The 25527-nt window shown below is 36.4% G+C and overlaps 1 protein-coding gene across 1 annotated transcript; it reads right to left on the reverse strand.

Moving 5' to 3' along the window:
* Positions 1-18396: 18396 nt before the first annotated feature.
* On the reverse strand, positions 18397-19377 carry LOC101397394 (olfactory receptor 8B8-like). Its single transcript, XM_004443614.2, has one exon. The coding sequence runs from the start codon at positions 19330-19332 to the stop codon at positions 18397-18399; it is 936 nt and encodes a 311-aa protein (XP_004443671.2). The 5' UTR covers positions 19333-19377.
* Positions 19378-25527: the final 6150 nt, after the last annotated feature.

Here is a 25527-nt window from a genome sequence, read left to right on the forward strand (position 1 = left end):
TTAGTATTTGGATGGTGAACATGATGTAATCTATGCAGAAATAGAAGTATAATGATGTACACCTGAAATTTATACAATGTTATAAACCAATGTTACTGCAATAAACAAAAAATTAAAAAAAAAAACAGCCCTTGTAGATATCTGGGTTACATTATCTATCCTCAACCCTACCCTTATTCTTTGCCCTCTCCCTCAGAGTAAACAGACAGCTCAAATGATAGAGGTTTCAAATTTTCCAATGCAGGCTTTTAAATCAGAACCACTAATTTTTCAATTAGGAACCATCACAGGAAAATATGTCCTTCTCCTGGTAAAATGTGCTCCAATTCATTTGATTGGATGAGATCTTCTAGAAGCATAAAATGCCCATATTGCCTTTTCACAAAAGGGTGAAATGCTTCCAGGTTTAGAAAATCAGGATGCTGACCAAAATGTACTTACTGAAAGGTTGATGATTGTGAAATCAACAACTCAAACAGAAGAGAAAACTGATGACCTGTTACTACAAGTGTCTAGAGAATTATGGTCATCATCCTCTTCAGATATTGAGAAAATTAAATCACCCACTCCTATTAAGGTGACTTTTGACATCTCTAAGCCTCTACCTAATATTCAGCAATATCCACTTAAACCAGAGGCACTAAGTGGGTTAAGGCCTATCATTTGGGAATTTCTTGAAAAGGGACTTCTAATTCCCTGTACTAATCCCTGTAATACATCTAACTTGCCAGTAAAAAAGCCAAGTGGGAAAGGCTGGAGTTTGTTCAAGATCTGAGAGCTATAAGTAACATTGTGATTCCATAACATCCTGTGGTTCCAAACCCACACACTTTGCTCTCAGCCATTCCAACTAACAGCTTCTATTTCTCAGTCATTGATTTATGAAGTCTTCTTTAGCATGCTCATAAAAAGGAATAGTCAATATCTTTTTGCCTTCATGTGGGAAGATCGCCAGTATACCTGGACAGTTATGCCACAGGGCTAGACTGAAAGCCTGACTTACTTTTCCCAGATACTCAAGGATGACTTAGCTACTATAGAGTTTCCTAATGACTCCACTTTAATTCAATATGTGGATGACTTTCTCTTATGTTCAAAGACCAAGTTGGATTCTCAGGACACAATTTTTCTGTTACAATAGTTAGCAACTAAGGGACATAAAATGTCCAAGGTAAAACTATAGTTTTGTCGGGCCGGCCCCGTGGCTTGGTGGTTAAGTGAGCGCGCTCCAGTGCTGGCGACCCGGGTTCGGATCCCGGGCTCGCACCGACGTGCTGCTTCTCCGGCCATGCTGAGACCGCGTCCCACATACAGCAACTAGAAGGATGTGCAGCTATGACATACAACTATCTACTGGGGCTTTGGGGGAAAAAATAAATAAATAAAATCTTTAAAAAAAAAAAAAAAAAAAAAAAAACTATAGTTTTGTCTGCCTACTGTGAAATATCTAGGACATTTAATACCTAAGGATGAACTGTTTATTGATTCTGAAAGGATTAAAGGAATCTTGGCTTTTTTTTCTCCCTAAGACAAAGAAACACTTAAGGAGATTCCTAGGACTAACTGGATATTGCAGGTACTGGGTGCCTAAATTTTCACTTATTGCCCAACCTTTATATACATTACTTAATTCTGTCCAGCCTGGTTTAATTGAATGGATGCCAGAAGGAGAGAAGGCAGTAACTACCATAAAGTCTGTTTTGGCTCAAGCATCAGTCTTAGGACACTCTAATTACAGCATATTGTTTTTCCTCTTCATACAGGAAGATAAAGGAAATGCCTTACCTATCAACTCAAAAACAGGGAGATTAACATTGACCTATAGGGTATTATAGTTAGAAATTAGACTCAGTGGCAAAATGGCTTCTGCTTTTTCTGAGAGACATTTCAGCAGCAGCCCTCTTATGCAATACCACTGAAGAAATAATGATGGGGTCTCCTTTAACTATCTATGTTCCTCACTCATTTGAGTCTCTCCTAAATTCTCATCACACTCAGCATTACTCTGTAAGCTGAACTAGCCTCCTGTGAGGTTCTGTTTCTCTCTGCCTCTAATATTACTTTAGCCTGATGTAATAATGTTAACCTTGCAACTTTACTTCCAGCATCACAGGAGGAAGATGCTAATGACTCCATTTTGTTAACTGATTACCTACTTAATCCTAGTAATGGATTGCAGGAAACTCCCATTGATAAGGCTGATCTAATTTTGTTTAAAGATGGGTCTTACTTAAAAGATGAACAAGGACGTTATCAGGCTGGATATGCAGTAACGTCCTCAGTGGACATAATTGAGAGTTCTTATTTACCAGAGATAAAATCAGCATGGCAAGTTGAATTAATTGCTTTAACTCAAGCTTGTAAATTGGCCGGAGACCAGGTAGCAAATATCTACAATGACAGCCATTATGATTTCAGAGTAGCACATGACTTTGGAATGTTGTGGAAACAACGAGGGATTTTTAAATTTTTTTTTCTGAGGAAGAGTCACCTTGAGCTGACATTTGTTGCCAATCTTCCTCTATTTTGCCTGTGGGCTGCTGCCACAGCATGGAGACTGACAAGTGGTGTAGGCCCACACCTGGGAACTCAACTCAGGCTGCCAAAGTGGAGTGCCCTGAACTTAACCACTAGGCCACCTGGGTTAGCCCTACAATGAGGGTTTTTAACCTCTTCAGGTCAATCTATAAAGAATGGGAAACAAGTTGCAGAATTATTTAATTTTATACATCTACAGAGACAACTAGCAATTATTAAAATACCAGGGCATTCCAAACCTGATAATTTGGAAGCTAAAGGAAACTGACTTGCTGATGCAACTGCTAAACAAGCAGCCTTGAAGCCTTGCCCTATCCATCGTTGAGCATGACTGCTCCTTCCTGTGCTAACCCAATAAAAGATTTCCTTCTACGGGCTCAAGAAATCATCATGGAAGACGAGAAACAGATATGGCAGTCAAAAGTGGGAATTTTTGACACCCCCTCACAGATGTGGTTTAGGCCCAATAGAGACCCACAGTGCCTATTGGAGTGCAATTGCCACTGCTCCAGCATATATGCCAATTAACTCCATGGGCACCTGAAAAGATGATTTTATGGGGAAAACGATACTTTTGGTAACTTTCTCCCACAGCGGCCCATACAGCCTATACTTGTTGTGTTATACGCCCAAAGTATAATCCAAGGAAACAACTTCATGGGTCACAAGGCCACTTTCCCCTTCCTAAGGGACCCTTTGAGGTATAGCAATTGGACTTTGTCCAAAAGCCACCATCTGAAGAATATAAAAATATCTCTAATGATCTGTGTGTTCTCACATTGAGCTGAAGCCTTTCCTTGCAGAAAAGTAATAGCTCTAACAGTAGGTAAACTACTATTGGAGAGAATAATTCCTGTGTGGGGAATTGCTACTGAGTTACCTAGTGACCAGGGAACTCATTTCACTGGACAAATAGTTAAATCTATTTGCAACACTTGACCAATAGTGCAGCATTTCCACTGCGCTTACCATCCCCAATCCTCAGGATTGGTGGAAAGAACTAATGACACAATCAAAAGTAAGTTGGCAAAGCTTTCAGAAGCATTTAGTCTCTGGCCAAAAGCTCTTCTGCTGGTGCTCCTCAATCTTAGATCTACACCCTTTGGTAAACATCAGCCATCTGCTTTGGTGATAATAACTGGATGGCCTATGCAATTAGACAAAGGAATGTATAAACCAACTTAACTTAAAGGAGATATTTTACATTATTGTCAAGGTCTCATTGAGTCACTTAAAAGAAATGGGACATTGGTAGCTGATTCTTTTCACAGTGAGCTCCTGGGAGATGAAAACCTTAAGGATTATGGATTACAACCTGGAGATTTTGTTTATTTGAAAAGACACCAGATAAAGGATTCTTTCCAGCCCCATTTGAAAGGACCATATCAGGTGCTTTTAACCAACCCACGTGCTGCAACATTAAAAGGTGTAGACTCATAGATTCACATTTCCTCTTTAAAAAAGGTTTCTCCACTTGAGTGGGCTTCAACTCTAGTCTCTGACACCTGGCTTTGACAGACCAAGATGAATATCTCCAAACCAGGGTGAGAAGAAGACAGCATCAGCTGTAGACAGCTGTCCCAAGACTCCGGACCAGGCTTGTATTCCTAAGCTTATATCTCCTTATTTAAACTCTTTGTTGTAAGACTGGCGTGCAAGCCGGAGTAATGATTGCTCAGTGACAGGAGATGGTCAATTGATCTTATAACCCTGGACAAATTTCCTTTTCTGATAAGGATTGTGCCTAAGACTTCATTTTAAACTAATCTTTTCAAATGTTGAATTATTATCATTGTTACTGTACTTGTTCCACAATTACGAGCATTGTGAAAATAAGAAGCCATAGAAAAGCACATGTACATTTGTGCAACAACCTAAAATTAATCAAGAAACCTATGAAATGCTTCCTCTGTTACTATGTATACCTCTATGTTTGTCCACTATATCCAATTATTTTCCCCCAAAGTGGACAACTGGGCAAATAAATGAGATAAAAGCCTGGCACTGAGGGACACGATTGACCCAGGGCAGGCAGCAACCTCCCTGGTGCTGAGGGACAATATTTTGATCATCAATGCAATCATCTATCAAAAAGTTATAGATCCAAAGGGGGAAAATGATAAATAAATGACAAGCAATAGGGTATATTGGAGTATACGAGGAAGCCGTTTGATGTAAAACTAATTTGGCCTCAACTTGTTTTTTTCAAAAGGGCTTGACATGGCCATTAAGCATGCTTTGTATATCTGCTTTAAGTGTTTGCTATTTCCCAAAGACAAGAACAATGCCCTTAAAGATAAGGATGTAACTTCCCCCACATTGGCATTTCCCTATTGATAAGCATCTCTCCCTAAACTAAGGATTGATTGCTGACCTGCTGAGCTCACCTCGTGAGCACCCACCTTGTGACCACCAACGTGCTGTGTTCACCATATTGCTATACCAACCTAATTGCTGTACCAGCAAAGCAAACTCGTGACTATTATAAAAGGGATATTCAAATCATATGTGATGCATGCTCTTTGCTGGTATATAACTGCTCTGTACACCCCCACTTCTTTGGAGTGCTCCCTTCCTTTGTGATAGGGCTCTCCTGGGCTATATGGTCCTCAGGGTTGACTCATAATAAACTTACCCCAATTTTGATTTATAGATTGTTTATGAATTTGTGTTGACAGAGGCAAAACTCAGATGGTGAGAGACATGGACACAATTAGATTGTGCCCATATTTTTATGCTTTGCAAAACTCTTCTATGTATACATTATTACCTTTGTTTCTCAAAATAACTTTGCTAAGTTGATAAGGCAGATATTATTATTCATCTTAGAAAATAGGAACCATAGCAAGACTGCCTCCAATATATTAGGAATCAGCAAATTACATTCCCTTCTAAGAGTTAAAATTTTATACAAATTCATACATTATCACACAAAAGACTCAAAGGTACCTTCATGAACACGGTCATTTCCAGGATAGTATTAATTGTTTATAATTTATTGAATATGTTAACTTATCTTAAAAATAATCTATCTTCAGGGGTGAGTGGGAGGTGAGAGTTGATCAGTCACAGAATTTTAGAAAAACCAAAGTCATGGAGACAGATGCTGGAATCTAAGGAAAGAATGGAAGCTTAATCAATGAACTTGCAGTATTCTGGTCTCTGTCAAAACCATCTTTCAGAAGAAAGGAGTGTAGGAATTTAGATATACTATATTCCAAGTATTCTTCTATTGCCAAGTGATTCATAATGCAAAACATACGCATCAGACAATCAAATTATCTAACTGGATCATTTCCCTGCATTGGTTCCTGCCTGCTATCAGTCTGTGGTAATATTTTCACCAGTTTGTGGTGAAAATGTGGTTTAATGTTACCTTCTGTCCTTTCATGGGGTGGGCTTTTAGAATGAAAGTATATGCTCCCCCATGTGTTTAATGTTTAAATATCTTTTTTGTGATGGTAGTTACTTTTAAAAATAAAAATTATTTCTGTGCTTTTAAATGCAATAACTTTGCAAAATAAAAATAGTTAGTCCTATGCCTGTCCTAGGTTCTCCTCCTCCTTTTTCTTCAATTTACTGATACACAAAACCCAAAAGTTTGAGAATAGATGATTTTTTTCACTTTGTTCCATTTTCCAACCTAATCTGTACTTCTTATTTGGCTGCATACTCAGACCTCTTTACAGGGAGAAAATAAATCATGCAGACTGCATTATACAGGTTCCTGTAACAAATAGAGATCTCTTTTTAAATTAATACATTGGCCTTCAGGTTATGGATCAATCTCCCCATAGCATGACTACATTAAGAGACTGATAATACCTTCAAGGGTCTTGAGTTTTTTGTAATTTAATAAGTAGCATTCTGCTTCTGTACATCAGCTTATTGAACTTGGTTATTGTGAAATTCGTTCCCAAAAGAACAATTTCTTGTCTGCATGCAGAGAATATTAGGTTTCTAAGCTTGCAAGGCTGAGGGCAGATTCTAGACCATGATTAATATTCCAGGGTAGTGACTGCCATTCTGTGGAGCCTCTTGAAACAGCCTGTCAGGCTTCTTCTGATGACATGTTTATCTATATTACAGAATCTCTACACAATTATATTGATAGAACTGTGGAAGACAAAGGCTAAGGCATTTTGTGATGGAGACAGGTTTCAAATGCACGTCTTCTAAGTCCTGGCCCTATGCTCTTTTGATAATTCTTCAATTTTTCCACTAAAGTAACTCCATTGGCACACAAGAAATAATAATAGGGACAGGGCATCAGGAGGGGAAGACCATTTAAGGTTGTTGCAATATTTAAAAGTCTATTTCATGTTCTGTTTCCTAGTAGATGTACAATTTTCAGTATAAAAATTGCTGTTTTCGTTATCACATTTTTAAGTAAACTTAGATCTTTAAGAAAATGAGCCTTCTTTATCCTTTACATGGTTTCCCAAGCCTACCTTGAATTGCGCCTTGTCCTCAATTTGAGAAGCACTGTATTGTTTCCCTCTGGCCATTTTAAAAGACATCCTGTGGATGTTCCGTGAGGTATTTGCATGTGTAGATGATGTTATCATTCCTAAATAGATTTTAAACCTGTGTGCAGAAATGTATGTATATTTTGTACACATTAGGTGTGATATTCCGTTACAAATAACTCTGTTTCCCAAAATGACAATATACTGAGATGCTTCTGTAACTAAGGAGTTATAGTCATTAAAGAGAAAGTTCCTGAGAAGTGAACACACATCTTGTTTGTATCCATTTTAAATAAGAAAATCCAAGCCCTGAGGAGGGAAGAACTTCATAATTTTCAAGTCAGAGGGATAATAACAAATGATGATATGTCGAATTGGTAGTGATTTGCAGTTTGATTTGTTTACACCTTTAACTCATCTTACTCTCATAGGAAAGGCTGGAGTAGTGCAATCTTTTCATTGATAAGAACATTCAGGGATATCATTTAACAATTGAATTTGGAGCCAGATTTTCCTGTCTTCCAACTTACTTAGGGCCTTTTTACTAAGAAAGAAGTGGGAGACTAGAACTATGGCCAGCATAGCACTGAGTCCTTGAAATTTGGTACCCTGAGCACTCATGTCAGGCTGGTTCCATGAAACTAAGTTCTCTCCACTTATTTATTGGCTGTTGGGTTTCCTGTTCTGGGAAATCACTGCTTGTATCCTTTGCCTATTGTTATATTTGATTGTTTGCCTTTGTTAATCTGTGGAGGTTCTTTATAATTCTGGATATCAATCCTTTGCTGGTTGTATGTGTCTCAATTATTCTTTCCCAGTTAGTAGCTTGTCCTTTAACTTTATGCATGATACTTTTGTTCTGTAGATTTTTATATGGCTATATTCATGAGTCATTGTCTTAAAAATTATGCTGACTTGGGGTCATATAGTATTCTATTATTTTTATTTTTACATTATAATCATTTTTAGATAATTATATAGTAAAATGAACAGGTATTAAGAATACAATTTAGTGAGGTTTGATAAACACAGTCACTCAAGTAACTAGCACACCTATGAAGATACAGAGCAGAGGTTGGCAAACTGGTCCTTGGGCCAAATCCAGACCACAATTAGTTTTAATATTGCTCACGAGCTAAGGTCTTTTTATTTACGTTTTCAATGGTTGAAAATATCAAAAGAACATTATATAAATTTCAAATTTTAGTGTCCATAAATAAAGTTTTATTGGACACAGCCATGTCAATCATTAACATATTATCTACAGCTGCTTTCTCTAGAGGGTAAGAGTTGAGCAATTGCAACAAAGACCCTATGGTTCATAAAGCCTGAAATGTTTGCTATCTGGTTCTTTATAGAAGAAGGTTGCCAATCCCTGATGTAGACCATTGCTATCACCCCCGAAAGTTCTCTTGTGTTTATTTCCAATATATATGTATACTTACCCCAGAGAGGCAACCACTACTACGATTTTTATCTTCATAGATTTGTATTGCCTCTTTATCATACTTGAAATAAATTGGATCATGCAGAATGGCTTCTTTGGTGTGTGATTTTATCTGTCTTATTGCATGCACAGATAGATTTTTCCTTTTTATTAATTACTAAATAGTATTCCATCACTTGCATACACCATAATTTGTTTATCCATTCATCAGATGATGGACATTTTCCTGATTTTTTGTTATTATTTATAAAGTTGCAATAGCATTCTTGTATGTTTTTATTTACATAGTGTTTGTAACATTTTATACTCCAGCATGTAATACTTGAGAGATACTGTTGCTCTAAATCCTCTCCAATATTTGGTATTTTTAGTCTTCCTAACTTTAACCCATTTAGTGGGTGTATAATGACATCTCTTTGTGATTTCAATTTGTATTTCCATTGATATTGAGAATGTTTTCATGTGTTTGTTAGCCCTTATAAACCCTTTATTGCAAAGTATTGGTTTTTACTCATTTTTACTGAGATTTTTGTCTCTTTATAATTGGTTGTAGAAATTATTTACAAAAGTTGATTATGAGTCCTTTGTTGGACACGTGTGTTTTTTTTGTGTGTATGTATGTATTATTTTCTTCTAGTCTGTGGTGTGCCTTATTTTTTCTTTTTTAATGATGTCTTTTGATGATCAGAAATTTTTAATTTTGATGAAATTGTGTTTATAATTTTTTCTTTGTATTTTTTCTGTGTATTTTTGTTCTTTGTATTCTATCTAAAAAATGTTTCCCTACCTCCCAGTCACAAAGATATGCTTCTCTGCTTTTTTCTGTAATCTATCTGTAGTGAGTATGTGTGTATAGTGTGAGGTATGAAATCAGGTTCTTTTTTTTTTTTTTTTTTTTTGGTGAGGAAGATTAGTCCTGAGCTAACATCTGCTGCCAATCATCCTCTTTTTGCTGAGAAAGATTGGCCCTGGACTAATATCCATGCCCATCTTCCTCTACTTTATGTGGGATGCTGCCACAGCATGGCTCAACAAGTGGTGCATTGGTCTGCGCCTGGGATCTGAACCCATGAACCACGGCCCGCAGAAGCAGAGTGCATGAACTTAACTGCTACGCCACCAGGCCAACCCCCAGGTTCAGTTTTTGTATGCAGATATCCAGTCAATCAGCACCACTGCTGAGAGTATTTTCTTTCTTCTATTGAATTACGCTGATGCCTATATCAGAATTTATTTTTACTGAGCAATTAAGGGTCTATTTCCACACACTCTATTTTGTTTAATTATGTATTTGTCTATTCTTATGCCACTTCTACACCGTCATGAATATGGTAGCATTACAATAAGTCTTAAAGTACTGCAGTCTAAATCTCCCAACTTTGTTCTTCTTTCAGATTGTTTTAGCCATTCTAGGTCCTCTCTATTTTACATAAATTTTAGAGTCAGCTTGCCAAAAAGACTGTGGAGATTTATATTGGTATTTCATTGAATTCATAAATCAATTAAGGAGAATTTGCATCTTAAAATAGTGAGCAAATCATGAGCATGGTATATCTCTTCATTTATATCTTCTTTAATTTTTCTCAACAATGTTTTGAAATTTGCAGTGAACAGATCTTTTATATATTTTGTGAAATTTATTTCTGGACTTTTTCTGGTTTTGATGCAATTGTCTTGAGATGTAATTTCATTTTCTTATTACTTGCAGAAAACAAACAGAGATAAAATTATTTTTTGTATGTTGACTTTTAAACTGAGATCTTGGTGAGTTCATTCACTTGATTTAGAAGCTTTGAGGTTTTTCACATACAATTGTGATAGCTGTGAAAAAAGGCAGTTTTATTTCTCCTTATCAACACTTATACCTTTTGTTTCTTTGTTCTTTATTTCATTGTTTTGGAGCTAGGACATCCAATACAATATTGAATATAAGTACTCAAAGTGAGTATCCTTCGCTGCCCCTGATTTTCAGAGAAACATCTTCAATATTTCCACATTAAATATAATGTTAGCAGTTGGTTTTTCATAAGTGCCCTTTATCATATAAAGGAAATCCCTTTTTAATCATGATTTACTTAGTGTTTTTGTCATGAATGGGGGAAGCTGATTTTGTCGACCACTTTTTCTGCATCTGTTGACATGGGTAGATGATTTTTCTCATTTATTCTGTTAAGATAGATGAATACAATGCTTATTTTTGGATGTTAAACTGAATGTGCATTCCTAGGATAAACTCACGTAGTTGTATATTATATCATTTAGATATTGCTGGATTCAGTTTGCTAATATTTTGTTCAGAATTTTCACATCTATATACATAAGGTACATTGACCTGTAACATTCTTTCTTTAATTTTTTTTATTGAGGTCATATTGGCTTACAACGTTGTGTAAATTTCAGGTGTACATTATATATCAGTTTCTATACAGACTGTATTGTGTCCACCACCAATAGTCTAGTTTTTATGTGTTACCCTACATTTGTGTCCCTTGACCACTTTCACCCTCACCACACCCTTTCCCCTCTGGTAACCAAAAATCTGTTCCCCTTATTCATGTGTTTGTTTATCTTCCACACATGAGTGAAATCATATGGTGTTTGTCTTTCTGGGTCTGGCTTATGTCATTTAGCATGATACCCTCAAGGTCCATCCATGTTGTCCCAAATGGCACAACTTTGTCTTTTTTATGGCTGAGTAGTATTCTACTGTATATATATACCACATCTTTATCCATTCATCCATTGATGGACACTTGGGTTGCTTCCACTTCTTGGCTATTGTTAATAAGGCTGTGATGAACATAAGTATGCATAAATCTCTTTGAATTGTTGATTTCATGTTCTTTGGATACACACTCAGTAGTGGGATAGCCTGATCATATAGTATTTCTATTTTTAATTTTTTTGAGAAATCTGCATACTGTTTTCCATAGTAGCCCCACCAGTTTGCATTCCCACCCGCTGTATATGAGGATTCCCTTTTCTCTACGTCCTCTCCAACACTTGTTATTTCTTGTCTTGTTAATTATAGCCACTCTGACAAGTGTAAGGAGATATATCATTGTAGTTTTGACTTGCATTTCCCTGATAATTAGTGATGTTGAACATCTTTCCATGTGCCTGTTGGCCATCTGTATATCTTCTTTGGGAAAAATGTCTATTCATCTCCTTTGCCCATTTTTTTATCGAGTTGCTTGTTTTTTTGTTGTTGAGTTGTATGAGTCCTTTATATATTAACTGCTTGTCGAAGATATGATTTGCAAACATTTTCTCCCAGTTGGCGGGTTGTCTTTTCACTTTGTTCATAGTTTCCTTTGCCTTGCAGAAGCTTTTTAGTCTAATGTAGTCCCATTTGTTTTTTGTTTTTTTTTCTTTTGTTTCCCTTAGCTGAGTAAACGTAGTATTCAAAAAGATACTGCTAAGACAGATGTCAAAGAGTGTACTGCCTATATTTTCTTCCAGAAGTTTTATGGTTTCAGGTCTTACATTCAACTCGTTAATCTATTTTGAGTTAATTTCTGTGTATGGTGTAAGATAATGGTCTACATTCATTCTTTTGCACGTGGCTGTCCAGTTTTCCCAACACCATTTATTGAAGAGACTTTCCTTTCTCCATTGTATGTTCTTGGCTCCTTTGTCAAAGATTAGCTGTCCATAGATGTGTGGTTTTATTTCCAGGCTTTCAATTCTGTTCCATTGCTCTGTGTCTGCTTTTCTGCCAGTACCATGGTGTTTTTATTACCATAGCTTTGCAGTATATTTTGCAGTCAGAGATTGTGATACCTCCAGCTTTGTTCTTTTTTCTCAGGATTGCTTTGGCTATTTGGGGTCTTTTGCTGTTCTATAAAAATTTTAGGATTCTTTATTTTATTTCTGTGAAGAATGCCAGTGGGATTCTGATTAGGATTGTATTGAATCATAGATTGCTTTAGGTAATATGGACATTTCGACTATGTTTATTCTTCCAATCCATGAGCATGGAATATCTTTCCATTTCTTTATGTCTCCTTAATTTCCTTCAATAATGTCTTACAGTTTTCAGTGTATAGGTCTTTCACTTCCTCGGTTAAATTTATTTCTAGATATTTTATTCTTTTTGTTGTGATTGTAAATGCAATTGTATTCCTGACTTATCTTTCTGCTAGTTCATTACTAGTGTATAAAAATGCATCTGATTTCTGTATGTTGATTTCAAACCCTGCAACTTTGCTGAAGTTGTTGATTATTTCCAATAGTATTCTGGTGGATTCTTTAGGGTTTTCTATATATAGAATCATGTCATCGACAAACAGTGAGAGTTTTATTTCTTCCTTTCCAATTTGGATCCTTTTTGTTGTTTTTTCTTGCCTAAATGCTCTGGCCAAACTTCCCATTCTATGTTGAATAAGAGTGGCGAAAGTAGGCACTTGTTCCCATTCTCAGAGGAATGGCTTTCAGTTTTTCACTGTTAAGTATAATGTTGGCTGTGAGTTTGTCATGTTCGCCCTTTATTATATTTAGATACTTTATTTCTATATCCATTTTATGCAGAGTTTTTACCACAAATGGACGTTGGATCTTGTCAAATGCTTTTTCTGCATCTATTGAGATGATCATGTGATTTTTATTCCTCATTTTGTAAATGTGGAGTATCACATTGATTGAATACAGATGTTGAACCATCCCTGCATCCCTGGTATAAATCCCACTTGATGATGGTATGTGATCCTTTTAATGTATCGTTGTACTTGATTTGCTAATATTTTGTTGAGGATTTTTGCATCTATGTTCATCACTGATATTGGCCTATAATTTTGGGGTTTTTTGTATTGTCTTTGTCTGGTTTTTGTATAAGGGTAATATTGGCCTTGTGGAATGAGTTAGCAAGCATCCCATCTTCTTCAATACTTTGGATTAGTTTGAGAAGGATGGATATTAAATCTTCTTTGAATGTTCGGTAGAATTCACCAGAGAAGCCATCTGGTCCTGGACTTTTGATTTTTAGGAGTGTTTTGATTACTGTTTCAATCCCTTTACTTGTGATTGGTCTATTCAGATTCTCTGTTTCTTATTAATTCAATTTTGGGCAGTTGTATGATTCTAAGAATTGATGTTTTTCTAGGTTATCCAATTTGTTGACATATAGCTTTTCACGGTATTCTCTTATAATCTTTTCTTTTTCTGTGATATCTATTGTAATTTCTCCTCACTCATTTCTCATTTTATTTATTTATTTATTTATTTATTTTTAATTTTTTTGTGTGTGTGTGAGGCAGATCAGCCCTGAGCCAACATCCATGCCAACCCTCCTCTTTTTTTTTGCTGAGGAAGACTGGTCATGAGCCAACATCTGTGCCCATCCTCCTCCACCCTGCATGGCACTCCGCCACAGCATGGCCCAACATGCGGCATGCTGGTGCGCACTCGGGACCCAAACCAGGGACGCCAGCAGCAGAGCATGCGCGATCAACCGCCATGCCACTGGGCCGGCCCTAATTTTATTTGAGTCTTCTTTCTTTTTTGCCTAGTGAATTTGACTGAGGGTTTGTCAATTTTATCTCATCAAAGAACCAGGTCTTAGTTTCTCATTGTTCCTTTCTACTATTATTTCTTAAATCTCTATTTCATTTATTTCTGCTCTGAGTTTTATTATTTCCCTCCTACTACTGACTTCTGGCTTTGTTCTTTTTTTTTTTTTTTAATAGTTCTTTTAGATGTTGTTTAAGATTACTAATTTGAGATTTCTCTTGTTTGTTGAGGTAGGCCTGTATTGCTATAAATTTCTCCCTTAGTAGGTTTGGCTGGATTATAGAAAATCAAAAATTCTAAGGAAAAATTTAATATTATTTTGTGGTTTTGATAAAGCAATTTAATTTTTAACATGGTGTCAAAGGTTTGATATTTACTATGGAATCATTATTAATCTCTTAACACTCAGGAAAACAAGTTTGATGTTTGTTTTAAATATCACAAGGATCAATAGGAATGCCACTATGTTGCCAATAAATCTATACTTTGTAATTGTTTCTTCTCTATAGAGTCCAAGTACTGGGATGACAAGCCCCTAATGGGAACTTTTGCTTACAATCATCTCCTTTAGGTCCAAATAGATCCAAATAAAATTTTCCTTCAATAATACGACTGAAGGTCAGCAGAATTACTTTTCTTGCTCTGCTTAGTTGGTCTTAAACTGTTACTCTTTATCAATACTCTTTGAATTTTTATGCAGAATCAACTCCATGATTTTGCCAGAATCAGAAAGATTCTGGGCCATTAGTATTGGATGATAAAATAAGTGTGTGTGCTCATATATTTTATGCAGGATTGAGTTATTTTGCAAGAAAGGAGCCCACCAGAATATCTAGCTCACCATACAGCAGGAGGTGAAAGCATATATCTTTTATTTGTTACCATTACATTTACAGAAGTTTTAACTGTTGGGTTGAAAAACATTTTTTTTCTTATGGTTTCTTCTTCTGCCTTTACCCTGAGATTGGATGAATATTCACATATATTTTCTTTAGCTCTTTTATAATTAATTTTTTTTTTTTTTTTTGGGAAGAGACCAGCCCCGTGCTAACATCTGCCAATCCTCCTTTTTTTTTTGCTGAGGAAGACTGGCCCTGGGCTAACATCTGTGCCCATCTTCCTCCACTTTATATGGGACACCGCCACGCATGGCTTGCCAAGTGGTGTGTCGGTGCACACCCAGGATCCGCTTTTATAATTAAATTTTTATATTCAATTGTTTGATACAGATGAGATTTATTTTGGTATATAGATTTCTGTAAATAGCTAGCTAGCTGTATTTTATTCTAAACAACAAATACATTGCTCTACTGCTATTTATTAAAAATCTACCATTTTCTTACTGATATGAAACATCACCTTTAGTGTGTTCTAACTATTTACATGTACTTGAAATTATTTCTAGGCTTCCTATGATTTTCCACTAATCTGTCTACTATTCTAATCCATTTTAAAGGTAAGTTAAGCATATTTTCCTACTTTCTCCTTCTTCTCCAATGCTTAAATTGAGATCAGATTTCTGCTTCCTCTACTTCCATAAACTTCTCTTGCCAAGTTTGTAGATTCCCAATACAAAGGACATTATCTGTTGCTTACCTCCCCTAACCTCTCTACAACAGTGAACACTAGTGACTCCTCTTTCCTTCTTGAAATAGTTAATTATCTTTCCTGGCACCACAAAATCTCCTTTTAAGCAAAGTTTATAAGTGCCCACATATTCCCCTCTCCAGAGACAGTTTTAGAATCACAGAATATTAGGAGTGGAAAGTTCCAAATCACCAGTTAACCAAACAGTAATATCATAATAACTTGAAAAGAATATTAAAAGTGCAGATTCCTGAGCCCTGCTTACAGATATATTATGATTAAGTCTGAGATAGGGCCACAAGATCATAATTTTTATTATTTTTTAAATGATTCTGACACATATCCCAAGTTGTGAACTATTAATGCAGTTCAACCCTATTAGTACATAAGTCAATAAGCTGAGACACAATTATCACAAAATTTTTTAAAATGTATGGAACACTTGGCATAATACAGCTAAGCCTCTTATTTCGCAGGTTACTAATCTGAGGTTCTGAAAATGAAAGGACACTGCTGTACAGTGGCAAATCCTGAGCTATCCCCCTTTTACTATAACTTGAACCCCAAGCAAATGAATAAAAATCTTCACAAAAAACCTTTTGAGTAGATGTCATTATTTTTTCCATTTTAGAGACTAGGAAACTGATATCTTCAAATGTTAAGTAACTTTTTCAGAGTCATATAATTAGCATATGACAGAGTTGAAATTCAAATGCAGATAGTCTACTCCAGACACTGTGGGCTTACTCACTCTGCTTTGTTTCTAGGAGTCTTCCCAATTCATACCTTCCTGTTCTGACTCTTGAATACACACAACAATCTAGATAAAAACAAATAAATCTTTGTTTTCCACCACTGTACTTTAAGGGAGGATTGAAAAGAAAAGTGCTATGAAAGTAAATTTTTACAAAAATCATTCTAGGAGGCAGAAGTGGTAACAATTCTTTGAGTGGCTCTTCTTCTCCCCAAATATCCCCTCTTTATCACTCAAAACTTAAAGTCACATAGGAAACATTCACTTATTCTGTCAATACTTATTGTGCCTTTACTAAGGCCCAGACACTCTCCTAAGCACTGGCGGTATAAGAAAGAATAAGATATACATGGTGCCTTCTCTCACAGGGAAGACAGAGAATCAGGCAATTACAAAAGCACGTGAACATTGATCTCATTACTTTGTGTCAGGCCTGCCAGCTACACACTGGGAAATACAAAAAAAAAACTGCCTAAACTTTGCAAGGTAGGTTAGACAACTGATCTCTGAAGCAGTAACAGAAAACAAAGAGAGTTAGAAACAGGTAATAAGTGTGTGCTAGAAAAAGAAAAGCAAATAGAATATAATCATGGAAGAAACCTCATTGTTCAACGAGCAAAATGTATTTTCAAGAAAAGGTGGCAAAAGAAAACAAGGAAAACTCTCTACATACTCGATAAACTCTCATGTGATTCTCTTACCGTTTTTGAAAATCCAATTTGGGTAAATACATATGTCTCTCTTACACAGCGTACTCCCTTGTATTGAACTAAAAATTTTCCTGCAAATGAGTTTCTTAAAGGTTTCCTATAATTAAATAAATAGAATCAGATTGTACATGTAAGGGGGAAAGGAATTTCAATACAATGGGATGTTCACCACAGTAGGGTAGGCACAGAATGTTGTGAGCATAAGTCTGAAGGTCATCTACCCTGTCTTTCTGTCCAGGGAAGACTTGCCAGGGGTTCTGGACTATTTAATGGACAGGCTGAGCAAGGCAAAGGAAGAGGGTACATGAAGGTGTTCCAGGCGTGAGAAAAGCTTGTGGAAAAGTGTGCAAAGGGACAAGAGCTTATTTAATTGGGGAAAATTCAGTCTAGCTTTAGCAGAATGCTGGGGAGAATTCAAGGAGGAGGAAGTTGTAGCATGAGATCAGGCTGGAGAGGTGAACAGGGTTAAAATATTAAGATCCTTGTTTGGCAGACTGTAGAGCTTGGGTTTTATCTTGAAGGGAATTGCATTGAATAGAGTAAACCAAGGTAAATGAGATCTTTTTGAAAGCATAGAATGAGCACTCTGGTTGCAGTGTGGAGAATGGATCTAAAGAGAAAATGACAAGAGATAGAGATGCCAGTTAGGAGACTGGTGTCGAGATGAGAAATGACTGTGTCATGAGAATAAGAATTGTCAGCACTTGATAAATTGGGTGTGGAGTACAAGTAAAGGGCGAAGAGTCAAGGAAGACATCAGTTTGGGATTTGAGCAATTAGGCAGAGGACAATGTCATTCACAATTGTAGAAATCACAGCAAGAGAAGAGAGCTTGGTAAACTTGGAGATGTTGCTACAACAACTTTAATTTTCAATGTAAAGTTCAGACGCCTGTGGAGCATTCAGACAGAGATATTAGAAAATTATAATATAAGTCTGAAGACCAAATGTGAATTCTATCTAAAGTTTTCTGTGAAGGAATTTTTTCCATAATCAGAACTTTTTTATCTGCTATGAACTAGTAAGCCTACTTTAAAAAGATGTGAATACTCTTTCTAAATTGTAAGAGGAAAACACTGGGAGGGAAGAAAGAGAGGAAGAACAAGAAGAGGAAAGAAGAGAAGAGAGAACAAATTTCTCAACTATTAGGCCCCTAACACTATGCTACAAACATCCATTTGCATTAACTTTTTCTTCCCAATAATAGTATAAGCAATATGATGCCCTGATTTTGCAGAACTTTCAGCCCAGGCCTTCTAATTCCACATCTAACATTCTTTCTATTATACCCCACTTCTTTCTATATAAAAGAAATATATAGAGGAACAAAAACCATTTAAAAAGAAAGCTGTATTCTCTTATAATAATTGATACCACTCTAGCTCAGGAAAACGATTTTCTACTCAAGCTTTTTTTCAGGGCTACCTTAACCTCCTTATTCCTGAAGCTGTAGATCAGAGGATTGAGCATGGGCACCACAATGGTATAGAACACGGCGGACACTTTACCCTGGTCCATGGACAAAACAGAAGAAGGATGAAGGTACATGAGTGCCCCTGACCCAAAGAAAACAGAAACAACAATTACATGTGAGCTACAAGTGCTAAAGGCTTTGGACCTTCCTTCAGTGGAACGGATATGGAGGATGCTGGAGAGGATAAAAGAGTAAGAGACAGTGATGGTGAGGCTGGGCACAACAATATTGAAGCCCACAACAATGAGAACTACCAGTTCATTGATGTGAGTGCTGCTGCAGGAGAGCTCCAGGAGAGGGAGGATGTCACACATGTAGTGGTTGATGGTATTGGCATCGCAGAAGGTCAACTTCAGCATGCATCCTGTGTGGGCCCAGGCAGCAATAAATGCCCCCACATATACAATCACAGCCAGCAGAGAACAGACCTGAGGGGACATGGTGACTGTATACAGCAGGGGCTTGCAAATGGCCACATAGCGATCATAGGCCATCACTGTCAATATGTAACATTCTGCACTGACAAAGAAGCAATAGAAAAAGAGCTGAGTCATGCATCCTGCATAGGAGATGGTGTTCATCTTTGACGCAAAGTTTTCCAGAAGTTTTGGGGTGATGACAGGAGAGTAACAGAGATCAATCAAGGACAAGTTAAAGAGGAAGTAGTACATGGGAGTGTGAAGGTGAGAATTCAGTCCAATTAGCGTGACCAAGCCCAGATTTCCTGCCACAGTGACAACGTAGATTCCTAGGAAAAGGAAGAACAGGGGCAGCTGGATCTCTGCATATTTGGTTAAACCCACAAGGATAAATTCAGTAACTGAGGAACTGTTTCCAATGTCCATTCTCTTCCAGTGGGATCTGAAAGATAGAAGAGTAGAGTCATATTTGAGGCAGATCCCAGATTTCTCATGTAAATCCCATGCCCAGTCCTCTCTGGAGCCTAGAAACCCAGAGACTCTGCTGAGGTTTAAGAATTTTATAACAACCTGGATCTGGCTCTGCTCATACAAGGAAGACAAGTACATGGGAGGCATCAGCATAGTTTCAAGTAATACTCAGAGAAATGTATCAAGAGGTGAAGTGTAAGGATTTCTCGTCTTTTCTCTGCTTCGGTTTGTCACTAATATCTTTTATTTCCTCACTTACTCCAGTTCATACCTGTTAATCTTTACTCACCACACTTTGGCTACGGTGTACTGGCCACTAATCCAGATTGGATGCAGCGCAGGTTGGAGATCATGAGCACGTGTCCATAACAGAGTTGGGGAAACACGGACTCTCAGAGACTCTTTGCCAAGAAAGCCATTAAGTCAGGAGTGGAAACTGTGTCTCCTTCCTGGGAAATTCTCTAAGGGACAGAAGGATTGGAGGTACTGCAAACCCTAGAATCCCAGCTCTATTTCTAATCTCTACTTTCTTCCCACACAGACTCTCTAATCATCTGCACCTCAGGAATTGAGCTGGGGAATGCAGAAAAGTCTATTACCTTCCATGGCTCTGGGTTTACAAGACATAAACCATAAAGGATTCAATTCTCACTCTTCTTTGCTCAGAACTGTCCTGGTGGTTTCCTCTCCAACCCTGTTCTCCAAAGAGAAAGATCTGCTGTGTAAGAGATAACAGAACTGAACTGAACGCCCTCTCTTCCGTCTTTGAGGACGGGCTCAGAGCATTTATAAATCTCAGCTCTGAGAGTCAGTCAGATAAAGATTATGATTTTTAATTATGATTTTGCCCAGAGGTGATCATTAAACTACAAAAAAGGAATATAAACAGCACTCTTTGTTTCAACATAATAACAGGTAGCATCTGTACGGTATTTTATTCTGAGCATCATGGTCTCAAGGGTTTGATACAGAGGCTTTCCCAGAAGCCCTCCATACTTCAAATCCTTTAGGAAAGGCAGATTTATGAGATTGCTTATACACAGATGAAGATGCTTTAACCCTGGTGTCTTTGGCAGCTCAATATTCTACTCAAAATTTCACATCAGGGATTGCACATTCCCCCAGGACAAATGAGGTAGAAATCTTTTCCTCTTTCTTTGAATTTTAGGTACAATTGCTAACATACAGCTAATGACATTTAAAGTATCTATACAAAAATATTACTGCACATACTCATCCTCTCACACATATGTATTTTTAACATTATGGAATTCATGATCATATGATGCATACTTCATATCTTTTAGAGAACATCACTCCCTTCTCCTTTTTTCTCAGCACTCTTCCTGTCTTAGCTCCTCTCTATCCATCACCCCCAGTTATTCATGTTCATAACGTAGAACACCTTCTCATATTTTCCTACCTGCTTTTATAACCAAATACAATTATAGAGGCCTTACAACTGATTAAAAACTACGTATTTTTGACCTCCTGTTTTTGTTATCAATACTTCATTAAAGTCTTTTCAATATTCTACATTGTGAATATATCATGCTTATCTAAACATTCCACCTTGATTGAAATCCATAATTTTTCCAGTGTTTTTACCACCAAATCAATGCTAAAATAATCATCATTGTGCATACACCTTGATAAACCAGTACTTTTAGTTCAATGAGATAAATTCCCAGAATGTTGTCTTTCAGTTTAATATCAGATAGTTTTCCCAAAGCCTATAATAATTCACATTTCCCCAGGCAATGTATGAAACTACTTTTTCTTATCCCAGGATTTCTACCATCAAAAATTGTATTGGTGTTTTATAAACGTGACAGTTTGATAGATGTAAAGTGATGTATCACTTTAACTTTAAATTGCATTCCCCTGTTATTGATCTTGAGTATCTTTTCATAAATTTGTAAACCTTTTGAATTTTCTTTTCTGTAACTTGCCTGATAATGTTCTTTCTCCATATTCTGTGGTGTCATTTTCTCACTTCTGTCCAATTGTGGAATATAACAGATATTAATCCAATGTCTGTCACTTGCATTAAACTATATTTTTTCCTAATCCTCTATTAGTCCACTGATTTGCTTAAGGTATTTTTTCCCAAACAAAAGTTTTTAAGCTTAATACAATGAAATATGTCTACTTTTATATTCATAATATATACATAATTACACTGTATATCAAAGCTCTGATGCAACCACTTTAGTTTGAGAAATGATTGTCTCTTATTTGCATTATTATGAAACCCTCCTAACTAGATCCTTGACTCACTCATTGTCTCTTACAGTCTATTCCCAACACAGCAGCCAAGATCATCTTTTTAAAACATAAATCATATTATGTTTTAAATTCCTATATTCCATTTCACTAAGTTTCGGAATGGCCTATAAGATCGAACATGATGTCCCTTGTTACATCTCTGCCTTCATCTCCTTCAACTCCCTCCCTCACTCCTTACAACAGTCCTTAGTGTTTTTCAAACACGCAAAAAGTATCACCTTAGAGATTTTTCATTGGCCGTTACTCCTGCCTTAAAGGGTATTTTCCCAGATAACTACTTTAAATGTCACCTACCCAATGAAATAAGCACCAATCGTGATTCATCTTTATGTCCCTAACATATAAGATATTTCTCGACATATGGTTTGTCTTCTCTTTGGATTTCTTCTTCTTCCTAAATGCCATGTATGTGGAGTGGGGCTACTATGAGGCTATTTCTTAAAATTCAAGTTTGATTTGGTTGACTATAAAATATTCTATTTGAAGAGTTTGCTTAAGAGATACTATTTAAATAAATAATGAATTTTTATTTTTAAATGAGAGAAAAATTATGGTCCTAAATCTAGTTAAGTTCGTAGATGAACACAACACATCTGCAGAATGGTTCACCTCTAAAGGGATCTGGTACTCTGATATTTTCTTATATGAGACTCTACTGCAGAAGGCGGGGGAATATGAACAACAGCTATGGCTGATTTTCTTTTCAACTTCACCTACATTTCAATGAAGACACTTGTAACTTTCTGTATCTCAGGAAGTTAATTTTTTTAAAAAAAGGATTCTAATGTGGATATACGTCTGGCCTTAGGGTTGTTGATAAAAATATTACCAAGAGTTCTAAGTCAAAATGAGTGAGAGGAAAAAATATGAAATTAAGAAATGACCTAGAGATGGAAGCTTGGTTTATTGGTTAAAAGCATTCATAGCTAAACTTAGCGGTACTTAAGTAAAAATTTCAATTCATAAGCCATGTTTTCCTCCTTTTCCTTGAATAGCTTCTAAGGTTTTACTAAAGCTTGAATATTTGAATAAAACAATATACTTTATTCTGATTTTAAGGGGACAACTCTTGTTTTAAATCTGATACTTAAAGCCCCCAATAATTCCAGCTAGCAAAGAGTAAATTATCTGAAATGAATAAACCATGAAACGGCCATATTAAGTTTCAAGTAAGCAGACATCACACACCAGAGCCCTGTGACTCACTACGACAACTTGGCAGCCCCAAACATGTCGCTCAGCCACTGGTTTATTCAAATAATATTAATTGAGCACCTATGAGTACTATAAACTGAGAATATAATAGTTAATAAAGTAATGGTATAGACCTAGAGATCTTATGTTTTAGTAAGACATGAAGATATTTTCTGAGTACAGAAGCCCAGGACATTCTCCAGGTGGGAGTTGGGGCTCTTCAATCAAATATCCATTCATTAAAGCTCATTTGACTTAAATATAAAACTGGCTAATACATTCAGATTATAATATATTAGTTTGAGTTTGACATAAATTCTATGTTTGAAATGCAATTATGTCAATTAGTCTTAGATATATATTAGATGATAGGTAGATAGCTGATAGCTGATAGAGATAGAGATGTACAGCTTGTAGCTTGTAACTAAGCATGTCAGCTCCTGAATGTCTGGCAACGGTCCACAAGAGTCACCACTGTATCCAGCTAACCCATAGGAATCAAAGTGGACATCTCTCCAGGCAGATAAGGCAACAAGACTTGTACCTGTTTAGACTTGCTCATGGTAGTAGGTTTCCTGCCTGACCAGACAAGCAAGGACCAGTTTGGTGGAAACCTCAGCATGCTACATCAACTCCGTTCACCACACTCAGTAGGATGCATCTACCCTACTTAGACTAGAGAGAAACTCTAAAGCCTTACTTTGTTCCATTTTTTTCTCCATTGTCTTGAAGAGTGGAGATGGTATTGAAATATGTGTTTTTTTAATGCATACATTTGGGTGTGTTCTCTGTGCAAAAGCATTCATTTTGAGGGAAAAGAATCTGCTTCTAGTATTACATTCAGATTAACAAATACCTATAAAAATATTTATAATACTATGTGATACACGCTACAGTAGAAGTAAACACCAGTGGGATGGAAACCAAGGAAGGGAACCCTCACCCAGTCTCAGGGAATTAGAAAATGCTTCCATAAAGATAGGGCCAGTAGGTAATAGGGTGGGGAAAATGAGGAGATAGTGGTCCAAGTGGGGGAAAAAGTATGGATGAAAGGTTAAAACTGTACCAACAAAAAGACAAATGTTCTCGGGTGTCACAGTTGATACTTCACTCTGTATTGTTTAATCCACTGTGGCTTATTTGGCATATGGAATTCTGCAACACATTACAATTTCTATAATGAGCTCCAATTGCAAACTAAGGTTTCGATAAGCAGAGCATCATTTCATTGATGCAATTTCCCATAAATTGAACTTTCCTTAGAGAATAGGGAGAGGTTTAGAAACTTAGAGAAAAGTAGAAGCCTCTTTTTTTTTTTTGAATGATAGGGTATTAGAAGGCTTTAGCCTGAATATTGTAAGAGCAAATTAAAAATTTCACTGAATTTCTCCTCTGCAGAATTTTCCAGTTTTGGATTTCAATCCAAAGATTCAAGTCAGAGTTCTGTCAAAGTAATGTTAACCTTTTCACATTTCCTAATCCCAGGGTCAGTGGTGAATGAGCTCTTGTCCTTGCCCTTATTTTACATAATTGCCCCTTTCTAGTTTTAGTCTTTTATGGTTCATTTAAACCATAAAATTCATCTTTATCATTCCTAGCAATAACTTCCAAAATGTTCTTTTCCACCATTTTTAAAAAATCAAATAATTCCTTTTGAATCCATGGCAAGTTCTCAGTATTGTGATCTGTTGATAGAAAGGGAAGAACCACGATGATTCCATTATGAGTATATACACACAAAGACCAATGGCCAACTTCTTATTCATTCTCCACTCCCCTGAGTGTATCTGACTTTGACCTTTAGACTCAGGTCTATCCTGATCTCCAGAAACAATGCTTATCCAGGAAGGTGAGATACAAAATTCTCTAACCCAATATTCTGGGGCTCAACACAAAGTTACTTACTCTGAACTTTTATCAGAATTGTGATGCCTGATTCTGAGTCAATCATTATGTTTTATAATGTTTCTGGTTATTGAAGCACAGTCTTTTCTTTCTGCCTAAATATATCTATATTTCTATATTCCCAAAATGTCATCATCACATAGTTGTCAAAAATAATACCTGAAGAAGTTGTTTGGGAAAGACTTTATTAAGAATGTAGAAAGGGTTGAGAAAATGAAAAATTATATTGTATGGATTGAGAATTATACCCTCTTTACAGTACCATTAACCTAAGCACGGTGATATATAACATACTCCAAATCTATTCACTAGGATTGTACCTTGACTTTCCTACTCCCATGGAATGGTGGAAATTCTTAATCAGGTTGGGAAAGACATTTCTCTCTTCCCTGGACTGATCTAGATTACTTTGTACATGTTACTCTACCTCCAGTGGTTTCTTCTGTGGGAGGCTTTCTGTACTAGGAAGGCTGTTCCTCATACTTGGGCCTTTATTCTCAGTTTTTGCCGATGGAATAGTTTAATGTTCACTTTAAGTAGAGCTCAATCGAACTTTTCTAACTTTAATTTCTTGTGAAATTTAGCATAAACACATAGATAAAAGTCTATAAAATAAACACTTTAGGTAATTAAAATAAAATGAACACCATATAAGCAGCATGCAGATCTATAAATAGAGTACTGAGAGCACCGCAGACATTCTATGCGTCCCATTCTTCCATTCTCCCCGCTGACTCTATTGGAATCCTTTCCTGGCTTTCT

Source organism: Ceratotherium simum, chromosome 7 (assembly GCF_057802395.1).
Source record: "Ceratotherium simum simum isolate JZ-2026a chromosome 7, ASM5780239v1, whole genome shotgun sequence".
In the NCBI taxonomy this organism is placed as follows: Eukaryota; Metazoa; Chordata; class Mammalia; order Perissodactyla; family Rhinocerotidae; genus Ceratotherium; species Ceratotherium simum.